This window comes from Podarcis liolepis (assembly GCF_965112155.1).
Source record: "Podarcis liolepis genome assembly, chromosome: Z".
Taxonomy (NCBI): domain Eukaryota; kingdom Metazoa; phylum Chordata; class Lepidosauria; order Squamata; family Lacertidae; genus Podarcis; species Podarcis liolepis.
Window position 1 is genome coordinate 18,115,613 of NC_139570.1, and position 13,702 is coordinate 18,129,314.

The window sequence follows — 13,702 nt, forward strand, 5'->3', positions numbered from 1 at the left end:
ATTTGTGTTTTTTATTTACCAGCCTGCCCCACGGCCAGCAAGAAACATGGGCTACGCTTTCTTTAAGAATTGCATTCTGCCAAGCAGGTTGGCAGAGGAGAGGCAGAAAGGTACATGCCTCCTTTGCAAGCCCACTCATTCGCCTGCATGGGATTCCTGGTTGCCCATGGCGACTAAGTGAACTGTTAAATGTGAAGCTGCCACAGGGCCAAGTACCACTAGCCTGACAGCGCAGAAGTTGCACCAAGGGCTGCCGCCTTAAGGATCCCTGCGCTGCAGCCATGCCCCATGCTGTTCCTGGTGGCTCCCCTTCACTACCTGCTTTCATTTTCCGCCGCTTATGGCAACAGCTCGTGTGCTCCTCTTTCTCCCGCTCTATCAAGTACTCTCCAGTCTGGTACTTCCAGCTTTTCTGCCTCCTCCTCTTCTTCCTCTTGATGTGGCCGCTCTCCTCCTCCGCCTCCTTGCGGCTCCACAGCTGCCGAGTGGCGTCCACTTGCCACGGCATCCCCTGACTCTTGCGCGAGTGGAAACTGCTCTTCTCTGACTGCGACCGCTCTCCGTCTTTGCAGCTGGAGTGGGGGGAGAGGCGGTGGGATTTTCTCAGCCTGCGATGCCTCAGGGCGAGCTCATCCTCTCCCTCGACATTCTCTTCTTCCTCTTCCACCGGCGGTAGAATCTCCTGGCCACACTCCTCCAACATGTTAACGGAAGAGCCTCCCATGCTCCCTACAGGAAGAAGGAAAGGAAAGGACCCCCTCGCTCTTCAATCAGAATTAAGCACTACACCTCGGGATCTCAGCTTTAGCAACAGCTCCCTCTTTTGTGCCCAATTTCCCCTCTCAGAATCCCCTAATTCATTTCACAAGTAGCAACAACAAAACAATTAGCAAATCCAGATGCTGATTTTTCTTCCAAATTCACTCTGAGGAAGAGACCTGTGTAACTCAAAAACCTGCACACTTGGTTTCAAAATTAAATTGACCCAAAGTACAGATATTGCTTGCCTCTTTCTGCATGGTTGCTTAGGGACTGGGGGACCGAGGCAGCTAAGCTAAGAAGATTTCACACAACACACAAGCATACGTTTCAGACGGACCACAGCCCCCTGAAAAAAAGCCAGGTTCCCCTCCCCCAGGTCGAAGGAATCAGCCACTCACCCGTCTGGCTGCGTGTCCGGCTGCTCAGCACCACAGGAATGAAGTCCCGGAAACTGTTCTTTGATTTCTTCTCAACAAAAGCTGAGGAGGATCGTTTGGTTGGGGGGAAAGAAAAGGAAAAAAGAAGAGAGCTCTGAAAACTAAACTGCCATCTGGAAAAATACAACTATTGGTCCAGGGAAGCTGTGCATCCTCCGTCCTGCCCCCACCCCAGAGGAGATCTCAGCCACAAGCAGGTGTGAAGCTGGGAAAGTGAGCCCACAAACCCAAAAGGGAGTTTTCAGACACACAACTTCCACATTAATTGGAAAATATGCTTTAAAATTTTCATTTCTATCCCGCCCTTCCTGCCCACCTAAAATACACATTTAAAACGTATTTTGGTACCCCCCCAATCTTTATTTATTTTTTTAGCTATGAGCTGTATTGCAAAATTTGAACAAGTGCAAAACCCAAAGGACAGTTGTGTTCTGATTTGCATTATCATCAGCTTGTACTCTCATGCCCAGCTCAACAGGCAAGTGGTCCTGCCGTGGTTGCACAAACAAAAACTGAGGTAGAGGAAATTGCAATAAAACAAAAACCTACATCTAAGTTGTCTAATAGGCTTGATGTTTGTTAAACCTTTGATTACACGTATTTTGCTTCCTCACAAGAAAGGAAAATGCTAGGTACGCTACTGTATTTTAAGGAAGCAAGCCACAAATTCAGAGAACGGGCCTCATATACCCCAGAGAGGATGGACAGAAACCCCTCACACTGCAGGTAGCAGCTCTGCCCTTTAAGGGGGGCTCACTCCCATTTCGATCCCTCTCTCAAGAGGTAGGCAAAGATGGGCTGTGCCCAGCAGAGAGAGACCCAGAGTAGGAGAGTCTTCCATGGATGTTGGACACTTTTAGGAAAGGCAATCGCCAGAGCCCAGACCCGGCTCCTGTACCTTCTTCGCAGCTGTGCCCATGATGCCCTGGAGACGCCTTCCGGCGCTTGCGCTTGGCACGGGGGCTGCCATGCTCCTTCGTGGAGCCCGACCGGCTCTCCTGCTTGCTGACCTCATGGGAGCTGTGGTACTTCCGCCACTGTGGACACAGAAGAGACACACTGGCGGTGAGAGGAAGCGAGAGGTCTTTGCCAGGTTTGTTCCACGTTGTTATTTTTTTCCCACGTTTGTACCCCACACCTCCAGCGCTCCCATGTCCCCAGGGCTGCTTGCAATTGAAATGAAAGTTCAGAAATACAACACAAGGCAGAATAAAACTCTGGAACTGAAATGCTAGGAAGATCCAGCAGATTTAAAAAAGGCACGGCAATAGAAACCACTACCCCAATCTGCTTAGCAGGTAAAAAAATAAACAAATGAAATTAAAACCTGGGGAAATGGAAAAGGTCTTAGCTGGTGATGAAATGACATAAAATCAGGTGCCACCTGGGGGAAGTGTGTGTGTGTGTATGTGTATGTATATAGGAATACCTGAAAAGGTCTCTCACTGCCCTTATTGCCATTCACTTAGCCTTTGAAGGGCAGGTCACCCTCAGAAAGGCTACAGAAGTGAACTTCAGTCACAGTGGTAGGGAGGAAGACAGTAAGAGATAATCTGGGTTCCAAGCCATGCAAAAGCTTTAAAATGATAAGCATGGGCCACTTTGAACTGAACTCTGAAAGAAATCAGAAGCCAGGCCGTGGCTTCTTAATGGCTGTGTCTCATTCAAGCAGCTGCTGGCAACAGGGCATGGACTTGGGGCAATTAAAACAGACTTGCCCTAAGCCATATGACACAGCCAAGTGCCTCTGAGCCTCTTCTGACGTCACATGCTCCATCTAGCTGCACAAAGAAACCTCTGACACAGGTAAAGTCAAACCCAGGGAAAAGCCCAAGGCATTCTGATAAGGCTGGAGCCACCAGACAAACCCAGAAATGCTTCCAAGACCACATCTGGGATTCACACATCAGCCTCACCTCCAACTAGTGTGTTACACAGAGATTCAACCTGGATACAGTTTTTTAGAGGACAAACTACATTTTAAAATGTAACATCAGAAGCATTTTGTCATGCAATTATTTTTCCTGGATCCGTTCTGTCTGTTAGCTAAGATACAGCGAAAATAAGAAACTGAATAAAAAAATAACCAACCAGGACATTCGTGTTAACAATGGACACTGATCCTAATAGTGCTCTTGTGCATCAAACAAGCACTTCTCATGAGGGAGAGTCACAAAATAAGTTAAGATGCACAATGTTATCACCTGGTTCTGTCTGCTGTCCAGGCAAGATTCTCTCCTTCCTGTAGTATTGGAAGCAGCACTTCAGGACCTCCATCAGCACTACAGGAGGTTACTTCCAACATCTTTCAATCCTGGTTCATCTTTTACCTTGTCCTCAGCAAGAGATTAGTCCTCCCTGAGGACTCCCTAACCCTCAGCCCAATCTCACCCATTCCACCCCTCAGATGCTGCTCCAGGAAACGCTGGGTGCGATCCCTGTTTTCACATCAGGGCAAGTCACTCACCTTGCGTGTGTGCAGGTTCTGGCTGTCCGATTTGCAGGGGGCCTGAGATTCCTCACTGCCCTTGCACTTCTGCTTCTTGAGGGTCAGGCGGTCTGGCCCGTCATGCTGCCGCTTGGACTTGCAGGGGAAGCCCTCCTCCACTTTGATGTGGGCCACCCCCTTGAGCTTGGCTTTCGGAGGGCTTCTCGAGGCAGCCCCAGCATGCAGACAAGTGGTGGAGGTGATCAGCACCTCTGGCTCCACCCGTTCCTTCTTCACGCGGCTGAGATCAACCTGGTGCACACTGCGGAGAGTGACTTCTGCCGCCGGCTGATCCCGAGATGCGTTGCTGCACTTCCGGTCCTTGCGCTTGCTCCCTGGGAGAGGCGTCTCAGAGGTCGTCCGCACGCTTGGCTGGCTAGCTAAGGAAAGGCCGTGAGATAGGTAGGCAGTCAAGACCTGGTTTTTAGGCTTGGCGTCCCCGGGGCGCTTGCGGCTGCAGCCCTCTGGGGGAGCTTTGGGCTGTGGGGTGGCCTCTGCTGCCAAGTCAGCCTCGAGTCTGTCGGAGTCGTATTTTGGGATGAGACCCTCGGAGCCCCTTGCGTCTGGGAGGCTGGTCTGAAGAGCTGGTGAGATGCACAAAGGGCTGGCTGTGTTCGGCAAGGCTGCCTTACAACCCTTGCCCTGAGAGGGAGCTTCCGGGGGCTTCTGGACCACAGCAGAGGACTCTATCGGCTGCACACCAGGGAACGTGGCCAGCTCGCCTGCGCCAGCTGGTTTGCAGGGGGCAACTTGACTCGGACACAGCTGCCCGGCTGCCGAGATGCCGATGGAAAGCAGAGGGCCCTGATGATAAGGCGACCACCCCACGGGCAGCAGCTGGGGGCTGGCAGGCTTCCCGTTGACTGAGCACCGAGGGTAAACGCTTCCCTGGCTGGGGCTCCAAATGGCCAGCTCCTTTGAAGGGTGCAACTGAGCCCCTGGGACACCCCGGCCACGAAGGAGCTGCCGTGCGGGGTCAGGAGGCCCCTCTCCACCACTCTTCTTCCCAGGAGGCAGCCCACCACTGCGAGGCTCTCCCTGGTCAACAATGGAAATGAGCTCTTGCTTGGCGAGATGGCGGGAGTCCCTGCCAAGGCCGGGGCCGGAATCCTTGCCCAGCAGCACGGAAGCTGGGACTGGGTTGGCCACCCCAACGTAGGTGCCTGGGATGGTGCTGATGAGGGCAGTCGAGTTCTTCACCCAGGAGCCCTGCTCCCCATTGCGGAGGAACTCCGGGAAGATGACGAAGGGTGAAGCGGTGCCCGGGCCGCCAATGGCCTGAGCCACCCGCTGAGGCTTGGAGAAGACCGTGGTGAGCAGTGCTTTGCCGCTGGTGTGCACCGGGGTCAACACAGGCATCGGGGGCGTCTTGCGCTGGCTCGGAGGAGGCAGCTTCTGGCGGTTTGACTTGGCGGAAAGGTCAAGGGGCATCTCGCTGCATTCCGGGGAGACCATCTCACGCTCCAGCTGTGGGGGGGATTTCAGCGGGGAGATGGAGGCCAGGACGCCTGAGGGAAGCTGTTCCGGGACTGCCGGGGCCCTGGTGAGCACGCTGGCGGCGACTGACAGCGGGACAGTGCTGGCACCTGCTGCTGCCGAGGCAGGCGTGCTAGGCGAGAGGTCCGAGCCTTCGACAGCAGAGGAGGGCCCAGTGACTGCAAGGGCGCTGCTCTCCCCTGACGGGGCAGGGCAGTTCAGCTGGCTTGTCTCCACAGGCGCCACTTTGGGATCTGCGGCCAAAGGCCTGGCCACGGAGAAGGCATATGGGTAAGAGCGCAGCTCAGAGGGGGCGAGAAGGCTAGGCAGGCAGGGGTCTTGTGGGAAGGAGGGTATGACAGGCAGGGCAAGGGCAGACGGGACCCCGAGTGGGCTCGGAAGAGGTGGGAGGTAAACCAGGGGCTGGCTGGGGGTGAGGACTGCTCCGGGTGGGAAGGAGAGGGCCATTTTTTGCATAGCAGGGGCCTGAGAAGTGGAGAAACAGACGCTTTTCAACGTGAAGGTGGCTGGGGGAGAGGTCAAAGTGCTGCAGCTGTTGGTGGCCGTGGCGGCGGCAGCCGTGGCGGCAGCTGTCAGGGTTGTGCCAGCAGCTGGGGTGCTCTTCTCCTTTGCTGGATGCTCACTCTCCAGAGCCTTTGGGCAAGCAGGGGAGACCTCTGCCGCCTCCTTAGCAGACGGCTGTGCACAGTCCGGGCTGCTGCTGCTCTCTGGCCTTGTGAGTCCGCCCTCCCTAACTTTGCCTGGGTTGGCATCGCCGCCCTTCAAGGCCTTCTCAGCACAGTCTGGCTCGCAGGGCTGCTCCTTAAGTGTAGGTCCGAGTTCCTCCTCCACGATGCCCTCTGCCTCAAACCCTTGGGCACTGCCGCCGCTACTCGAAACTGCCGTGAGCTCCACCTGCAGCAACGAGGGAAGGCAATTGCGTCAATAACACTATTGTATAAGCATGTTGTTGGTGTTTCACATGCAAATTATATCAGGAATCCTAAAGCAGGTTAGAAATCAGTTTTATTGTCTTGCTAGGGAGCCAAGGCAGAGTGACTCGCCTAAGGCTACCTGGAATCAACAAGGGTGACCCACACCTCCACCTGGTACGCTGGGTTAGACCCCACCTCCCTTCAGACTGCCTCACCAAAGTAGTGTGTGCCCTGGTTATCTCCTGCTTGGACTACTGCAATGTGCTCTACATGGGGCTACCTTTGAAGGTGACTCAGAAACTACAACTAATCCAGAATGCAGCAGCTAGACTGGTGACTGGGAGCGGCCGCCGAGACCATATAACACCGGTCTTGAATGACCTACATTGGCTCCCAGTGCGTTTCTGAGTACAATTCAAAGTATTGGTGTTGACTTTAAAGCCCTAAACGGCCTTGGTCCAGTATACCTGAAGGAGCATCTCCTCCATCATTCAGCCCAGACACTGAGGTCCTCCTCCGAATCTTCTTCTGGTGGTTCCCTCACTGCAAGAAGCGAAGTTACAGGGAACCAGGCAAAGAGCCTTCTCTGTAGTCAGGCCCGCCCTGTGGAACGCCCTCCCATCAGATGTCAAGGAAATAAACAACTATTTGACTTTTAGAAGACATCTGGAGGCAGCCCTGCTTAGGGACGTTTTTAATTTTGATGTTTTAGTATGTTCTGATATATGCTGTAAGCCTGTAAGCTGCCCAGAGTGGCTGGGGAAATCCAGCCAGATGGGCAGGGTATTATTATTATTATTATTATTATTATTATTATTATTATTATTACCAGCACCTAATTTCATGGCAGAGGCAAGAGTTGAACTGAGAACTGTCCAGTTCATGTTCTGGTTTGTTTGTTTTAATAGCCACTATGCAACATTTGTTCGAAGAAAGCAACATAAGAATCCCTTTCCTGCTTCATCAGATCAAAGGTCCCTATTTGTCCCCAATATCTGGTGCTCGGGGACAGACTGCCTCAGCACATGGAGGTTCCATTTAGCTACCCTGGCTTAAGAAACAGGAATATCCTTTTGTACCAGGTTCAGATGACTGGCCCATCTAACCCAGCACTGTCTTCTTTGACTGGCAGCAGCTTCCCAGAGTCCTTCCTAGAACCTGCAACCTGATCCTCTGGAGCTGACGTGGATGGAGCCTGGGTCTATACACATGCAAAGCAGCTGCCCTACCTCTTGGTCATGGGGTAAACAGCCATCAACAAATCTCTCCTTCTCCTCCATGAATGTGCATAACACCCTTTATATAAAAAGTCACCCAAGTCCATGGCCATCCGTCCACCCTGTGGCAGCCCATTCCATTTGAGCTGGCCAGGTAATTAGCCACTTAGGCCCTCTGTATCTCAGCAAGAGCCAAAGCTTCCTCCCCTAGGTACAGCCACTAAGCTGCCCCTTACCTTGGAAAAGCTGCTGCCGGTGCAGAAGTCAGGGGAGCCCAGATGCTGGGAGTTGCTGGTGTTGGATTCTTCATCAGAAAGTGGGGCTCTCCTGTTGCAGGAAGAAGAGAAAGAATTGTGAAGCCGAGAAACAATCTCCCAAACCTGCAAGACCCAAAGCATCCCCCCAACCCACTTCTGGAGGTATCTCTTGCGAGCAGATGCACATAGGCAGGGGGCTTCGTCAGCTAGATGCAGTTCATGAGTCATACACAGCTCACACTTGTCCTAAAGGATGTGCAAGCAAGGCAAGGTTGGCTTCCCAACCTTCAGCAGTAGGCCTGTATAACTTAAGAGAAATTCAGAATCACTGAATGCTTAAGTCTTGGTCTCCAGCTGTTGCTGGACTAAAACTCCCATCATGCAAAACCAGTTTAGCCAAGAGTCAGGGATGATGGGAGCTGTAGTCCTGCAACTCCAGGGAAGCCAAGGTTGAAGAACACTAACAAAGCCGTAACAAGGGACAGACACCAGCTCCCTTCCAAGACCTTTTTCTACCTGTTCACCTCGATTCGTGTGGCACCCACTCCCAAATCTATGCTGTTTTGGGTCCAGGGCTGCAGCTTCCCAAACTTTATCACCGATGATGGAAGTAAACTTGTGAAGTAGCAGGTGAGATTGTGGCCAAAGTGTGGGGGGAAAGAAGAGGCCAAGAGATCCCTTCCATCCACCTTTCCCCCCTGAGATCCCTCACCTCAAGCTTCCCAGACTTTCCACAAATTCTCTCATATCTCAACCATGGAGAAATACCCCACATTATCCACTTGGCCTGACCTCAATCCCCTTCTCTACTTAAAGAGTGCTGAGTGGAAAGCCTGGCCATGTTTTTAGAAAGTAATCTTTCTTTCCCTCCACCCCAACATTTTTGGGAGAGGTAGAGCAACACTATCTCTTCGAAAACATGTGGTTAGTGGTGGTGCTGTCAGGTAATTTCAGGCTGCATACACGCTATAAATTTAAAGCAAGTGACTTTCTTCTAAGAATCCTGGGAGCTTAGTCTACTCCTCACAAAGCTGCAATTCTTGGCAACTAAAAACGACCTACAGTTCCCAGGATCCTTTGGGGGGAAAGCATATGCTTCAAATGAGCTTCAGATTTGTGGTATATACACATCATGAAACACTGTCTTGCTGGGGGCAGCGGGGAACTTTTGCTAGTTATTGTGTGCATTACATCACTTCAAAAATGTGGAAAGCCAGTCCTGATGCATTTGGTACCCCTTCTGCTCCTTTTGCTAAGGTGTAGGGCTCTGAACATGCATCTCCAAACCCTGCCCTGACAGCACCACTGCATACGAGAGACTCAGAGAGGTGACTGTGATCATGTAGGAGTGATTTGTCCCCCTTTGCCTCTGCTGGTGATGAATACGGCTGCAGGTGAAATGTCATTTATCTTGCACAAATTCGAAGGATCCAGCAAAGCTTATGCATTCAGACCTGATGCACTGAAAGTTTCTGATTTTAGCTTAAAAACTACCACCCTAATAAAGATCTTGCAATATTGAGTACTACTTGGCCAAATTCATACTTTAAACTAATGATGATAGTGATAACAACATGTCATTATTATTATTACAGATAGGTAGCCGTGTTGGTCTGCCATAGTCAAAATAAAAAAATTCCTTCCAGTAGCACCTTAAAGACCAACTAAGTTAGTTCTTGGTATGAGCTTTCGTGTGCATGCACACTTCTTCAGATACACTGAAACAGAAGTTGCCAGATCCTTCTATATAGTGAGAAGGTGGGGAGGGGTATTACTCAGAAGGGTGGTGGGAATGGGAGATTGGCAGATAGCTATTGCAGTCGTTAAGAGTCGTCAACAGGCTCATCTCAGCTATCTGCCAATCTCCCATTCCCACCACCCTTCTGAGTAATACCCCTCCCCACCTTCTCACTATATAGAAGGATCTGGCAACTTCTCTTTCAGTGTATCTGAAGAAGTGTGCATGCACACGATAGCTCATACCAAGAACTAACTTAGTTGGTCTTTAAGGTGCTACTGGAAGGAATTATTATTATTATTATTATTATTATTATTATTAAATGTACCACTTAATGACAAAAAAGCTCGATACCATGTGATGCAGTGGCTAGAGCAGACTAGGAAAGGAGAGAGACCCAGGTTAAAACCTCCGCTCAGCCACGAGGCTCCCTGGGTGACTTTGGGCTCATCACTCTCTTTCAAAGTAGCCTACCTCACAGGGTTGTTGTGAGAATAAGCAGCAGGGGAGAGAAGCACAAGTTACTTGGAGGAAAGGACAAAACCTTCATTATTATTAAACAACAAAGCCACACACATCCAGCAAAAAAGAGAGTTAAAATAATTAATGGAAATCATAAAATGTGCTGGCTGGTGCTGATCTGAGCCATAGTCAGCACATCTGGTGCGTACCAAGATAGCTACTTTAAAGCAGCAGTCTTCCAGCTTTTTCAGACCCAGGAACTTCCTTTAGCTCCATCATACATATGCTGACCCATTTATTATTTTTCTTACCATATATTTGTATGGTTATAGAGCTACTGTTTTGACCCACTGTAGATAAGTAGTGGGTACCTGGTGCAACAATTGAAGGCTGGTGTCTGGTGCAGGGAACTTGTGTCCCTGCAGATGTTGCTGGACTGCAACTCCCATAAGCCCCCAGGCAACAATCAGGAATGATGGGAGTTGTAGCCCAGCAAAGGCTGGAGGGCCACAGGTTCCCCAGCTCCACTCGAGTCTCTTTGCCTAAATCACCCTACAAATTAAAGTCAGCTGAACTGCATTTCTGAAAACTGGAGGACACCCCTTTGCCCAGCATCCTCTAACAAGGAATCCGACCACCTCTCACACACCAGCTGCCCTCCCGGCCTGTGGAGGCCACACGCACCTCACCTCTCTTCGCTGAGGCCACACATGCGAATCCGCTCAGCACCAGTCCAGTTGTGCACCCCGCTGTAGAGAGGCGCTGCAGAGATCATGACAGCCACTCAGTGCCAGCCAGTCTCAATCCTGTCACAGGCTCTGCCTATTGGAAAAAAACAACGAAACACAAAGCATTAGGGCCAGATTTGGCAGTTGCTGTTTTCAGCATCCAAGAGGCAGTTCAGACAGATAAAGAGTAGGGGGGTAGTCACACACTGACCCTTGGCTAAGGTGAGGTGCTTCCATGCACAAAGTTAGGCTGGAGACAACGGCATCTGCAGAAATGTTTTTGGGAAGGTGGAGTTAAAACACTAAAAAGGGGAAAGCAAGCTAACTTCTCTGCCGCATAAAATGAGAATAATTAGTTCTTGTACTTTTTTGCCTCGTATCTCAGGCTTGAAACTTAGCTTGTTTAAAATGAAAAGTGGGGAATCTGGGAGTTATGGTTCATGGGGTGCAGGGCTGTCTCCTTTGTGGATGCCTGTGGCTGGAGGAAGCATGGAGCACTGCTGGAGAAGTGCAAAAGGCAAAGGCACACACGTCAGCTTGAAATTCCTTGAGCAGAGTTCTGTTCAGATAAAGAGTCATTTCCTCTCCGCACTGAAGCACTGCCAGGCAATTAATTAGCAAAGCAATTCTCAGTACAGCTATGCAAGACATGAGCTGTTGAATTTCCAGACAGGGGCCACAGTGGGAAGACCATACAGGGATTGTGGGAAACCCGAAGAGGGGAGTACTGTAACTTTTCACGATGAGGAGAAGTTAGAACAAAACACAACACCAAGGGGAAATTCAAAGTCACTAGGAAGCTGTGTGGTGTAGTGGTTAGAGCTTGAGACGAAGGAGTCCCAAGTCCAAATCCCAATTACCCATGAACCTTGGGTCCATCGTCATGTATTAACCTAACAGGGTTGTTGTGAGGATAAAAATTGGGCAGGGAGGAGCATCATCTATGCCACCAAGATCTCCTTGGAGGAAAGATGGAGGTTGAATGCAGTATATGAAATAAAGGGGGGGGGGGAGAGAGAGATTAGGGAAGCAAGTGTGAACTCCTTTGCCCATGTTGTTTCATGTACCGACCGTATCAGTGCTTTATATAGTTATCAAAGAGCTTGCAGATGTGTGGGGGACTTAACGTGCAAATTCAGAGGGCGAGAAGAAAGCAAAGTACCATACAAAATGGGAGGCAGCGCTGGGGGAGAAGCAGAGAGCACAGATGGGACAGGATCTCCGCGGACGAAAGATGCCAAAAGCAGAGGCCAAGGCTACACGGGCAGCCGTGCATTTGCCGAAAGCGCAAGGAAGGATGGGGGTCAACGGCAGAGGCACGAAGGCCCCTTGAAGGATGCAGCAACAGAAACGGACATTGTTGAGTGCATTCTTTTTTTGTTGTTCCCAGGGAGGATGTGGGACGTGAGCCAGGCAGAACCATTCCCAGGGAACAGAGAAAAGGGGAGAGCAGGAATCCCTCGCAACCAGGGGAACAAAACCCAGGGATTGAAAATTGGGTAGAGGGGAAAAAAGAGAAAAAGAGAGAGGCACAGAAACACACACTCCAAACTAGGCAGTACAAGTGCAAGTTCCCAAGGAACTACAAGGAGTTCCCTTCTGGGCAGGCAGCACGTAGAGAGGTGCCAAGTGCAGAGAGAATTCCACAAAGGAATCTGCAGAAGTGCCCTCAACCAAGCCCACTGAGAAGCCACCCTGATGGCAAGCACCCCTTCTTGGAGTCAGGAGCCTTGAGAAGCAGCAAGCACCTTCTTTCCCCATCCTCAGTATGCCACTCCCTCAGCAGGAAGCTAGCCATGTACACCTCTTGGGGTCCCATAATGTCATCTTGTGTAGCCTGGCAAATTAGCATGACCCAAAGCTCCCTCTCTGCCCATCTACAGTGAACCATTACAACAAAACAGAGGCACCAGGAAAGCAGTTCGGGCCTACAAATGTTTACTCAGAAGTTGCCCTGCTTTCGGCACAGTTGAGGCTAACTGTGAAGAGGATGCTGCAATCTGTAGGGTCTTCCAAATTTAGTAAACACCTTAGCAATGGAGTTTTGAATATAGCTCTCATGAGAAAGGGGAAAGCTGCCTCCCACTTCGCCTGTTTTCTCCATTCATCTGCCTCAGCTGCCTTTTTCAGAAGCCTGTTCCAATTGCCAGAGATGAATCCAGTTCGGAACCCATGCAGAAATGCTTGCTGTTTTCCTGTTTCATTGCAAAGTTATTCAAGAAGTAACACACTCGATAATACAGGAAAGATCATCGCCTGGGAGTGCTACACTTGGTCCAGGATGCTGAGGGCTGCTGGAAGCATAGAAGGGATTTTGGTAGCTTACCCATAGAACCAATTCAAAGCACAACTGCATATGCCATTTAAGCTTTTGCAGGGGTTAGTCCTGCAAGTCAGGGAGGGGCTGTGGATCAGCAGAGGGGCACCGTGCTTTGTATGTGAAAGCTCCCAGGTCCAATCTCTGGCATCCCCAGGTAGGGCTGGGAAAGAGCCCAGCCCCAAATCCTGGAGAGCTGCTACCAGTCAGGAAATGGCCCGCTACTCATTCATCAATAGTTCTTGTAACCTGCCCTTCATCCCAAAGATCAGCACAGGATGACTAACAACATAACATGAAAATAACTATATGACACAACTGCCTATCAGTACAATAAACAGTGCCGTATAGACCCAACACCCTTTGGTCCCCACCATACCCCAAATGCCAGGACAGATTAGTGAGTTTTTAAATTTTGCCTGAATGTGATCAAAGTGGTGGACGATCCGACGATACTCAGGAGAGAGTTGCATAAGCAGGGGGCTGCCATGCTTCATTTTACTGTATAAGGCAGCTTCCTATGTTCCAAAGTCCTGGTGCAACGGCAATAGAGTAATAGCTAGTCAAAACCTAATGGATGGGAGGTGAGGTCCGCCTTGCTGCAGAGAGGTGCAACTGTGCTCACACACCCCTTCCTAATGGTCAGGAAAGATGCAAGAGGGAGCTTGTGCTGGAACCATGAGAAACTAGTCTCAAGATAGTCTGGAGGAACACCTTGATCATCCATCTGAACTGGTGGGAGGAGAATTGCTCAAACAAACAAAAGGACTTCTCTAGATTTTTGTCCTCTTCAACCTGGTCAATTTCAGGGGGCCTCTTGCAGGCTGTGGCATTAGAATTAAGGACCACTAGGCTTTCCATAGTTAAAACCATACTCAAGGCAGC

The 13,702-nt window shown here is 50.4% G+C and overlaps 1 protein-coding gene across 20 annotated transcripts in view; it reads right to left on the reverse strand.

Moving 5' to 3' along the window:
* BCORL1 (BCL6 corepressor like 1) overlaps positions 1-13,702 on the reverse strand; it is a 46,536-nt gene that overhangs the window by 10,237 nt on the left and 22,597 nt on the right. For 16 of the 20 annotated variants that reach the window (XM_083484609.1, XM_083484600.1, XM_083484598.1 and 13 more), the window contains 6 exons: positions 10,462-10,594; positions 7,552-7,642; positions 3,667-6,078; positions 2,098-2,236; positions 1,161-1,241; positions 319-729 (listed from right to left, as the gene is read on the reverse strand). In XM_083484609.1, coding sequence (XP_083340735.1) covers positions 319-729; positions 1,161-1,241; positions 2,098-2,236; positions 3,667-6,078; positions 7,552-7,642; positions 10,462-10,547 — 3,220 coding nt within the window. In that variant the 5' untranslated portion in view covers positions 10,548-10,594. Of the gene's footprint in view, positions 1-318; positions 730-1,160; positions 1,242-2,097; positions 2,237-3,666; positions 6,079-7,551; positions 7,643-10,456; positions 10,595-13,702 lie in introns of all 20 variants that reach the window. The other 4 variants (XM_083484603.1, XM_083484604.1, XM_083484602.1 and 1 more) reach the window with 2 other exon arrangements.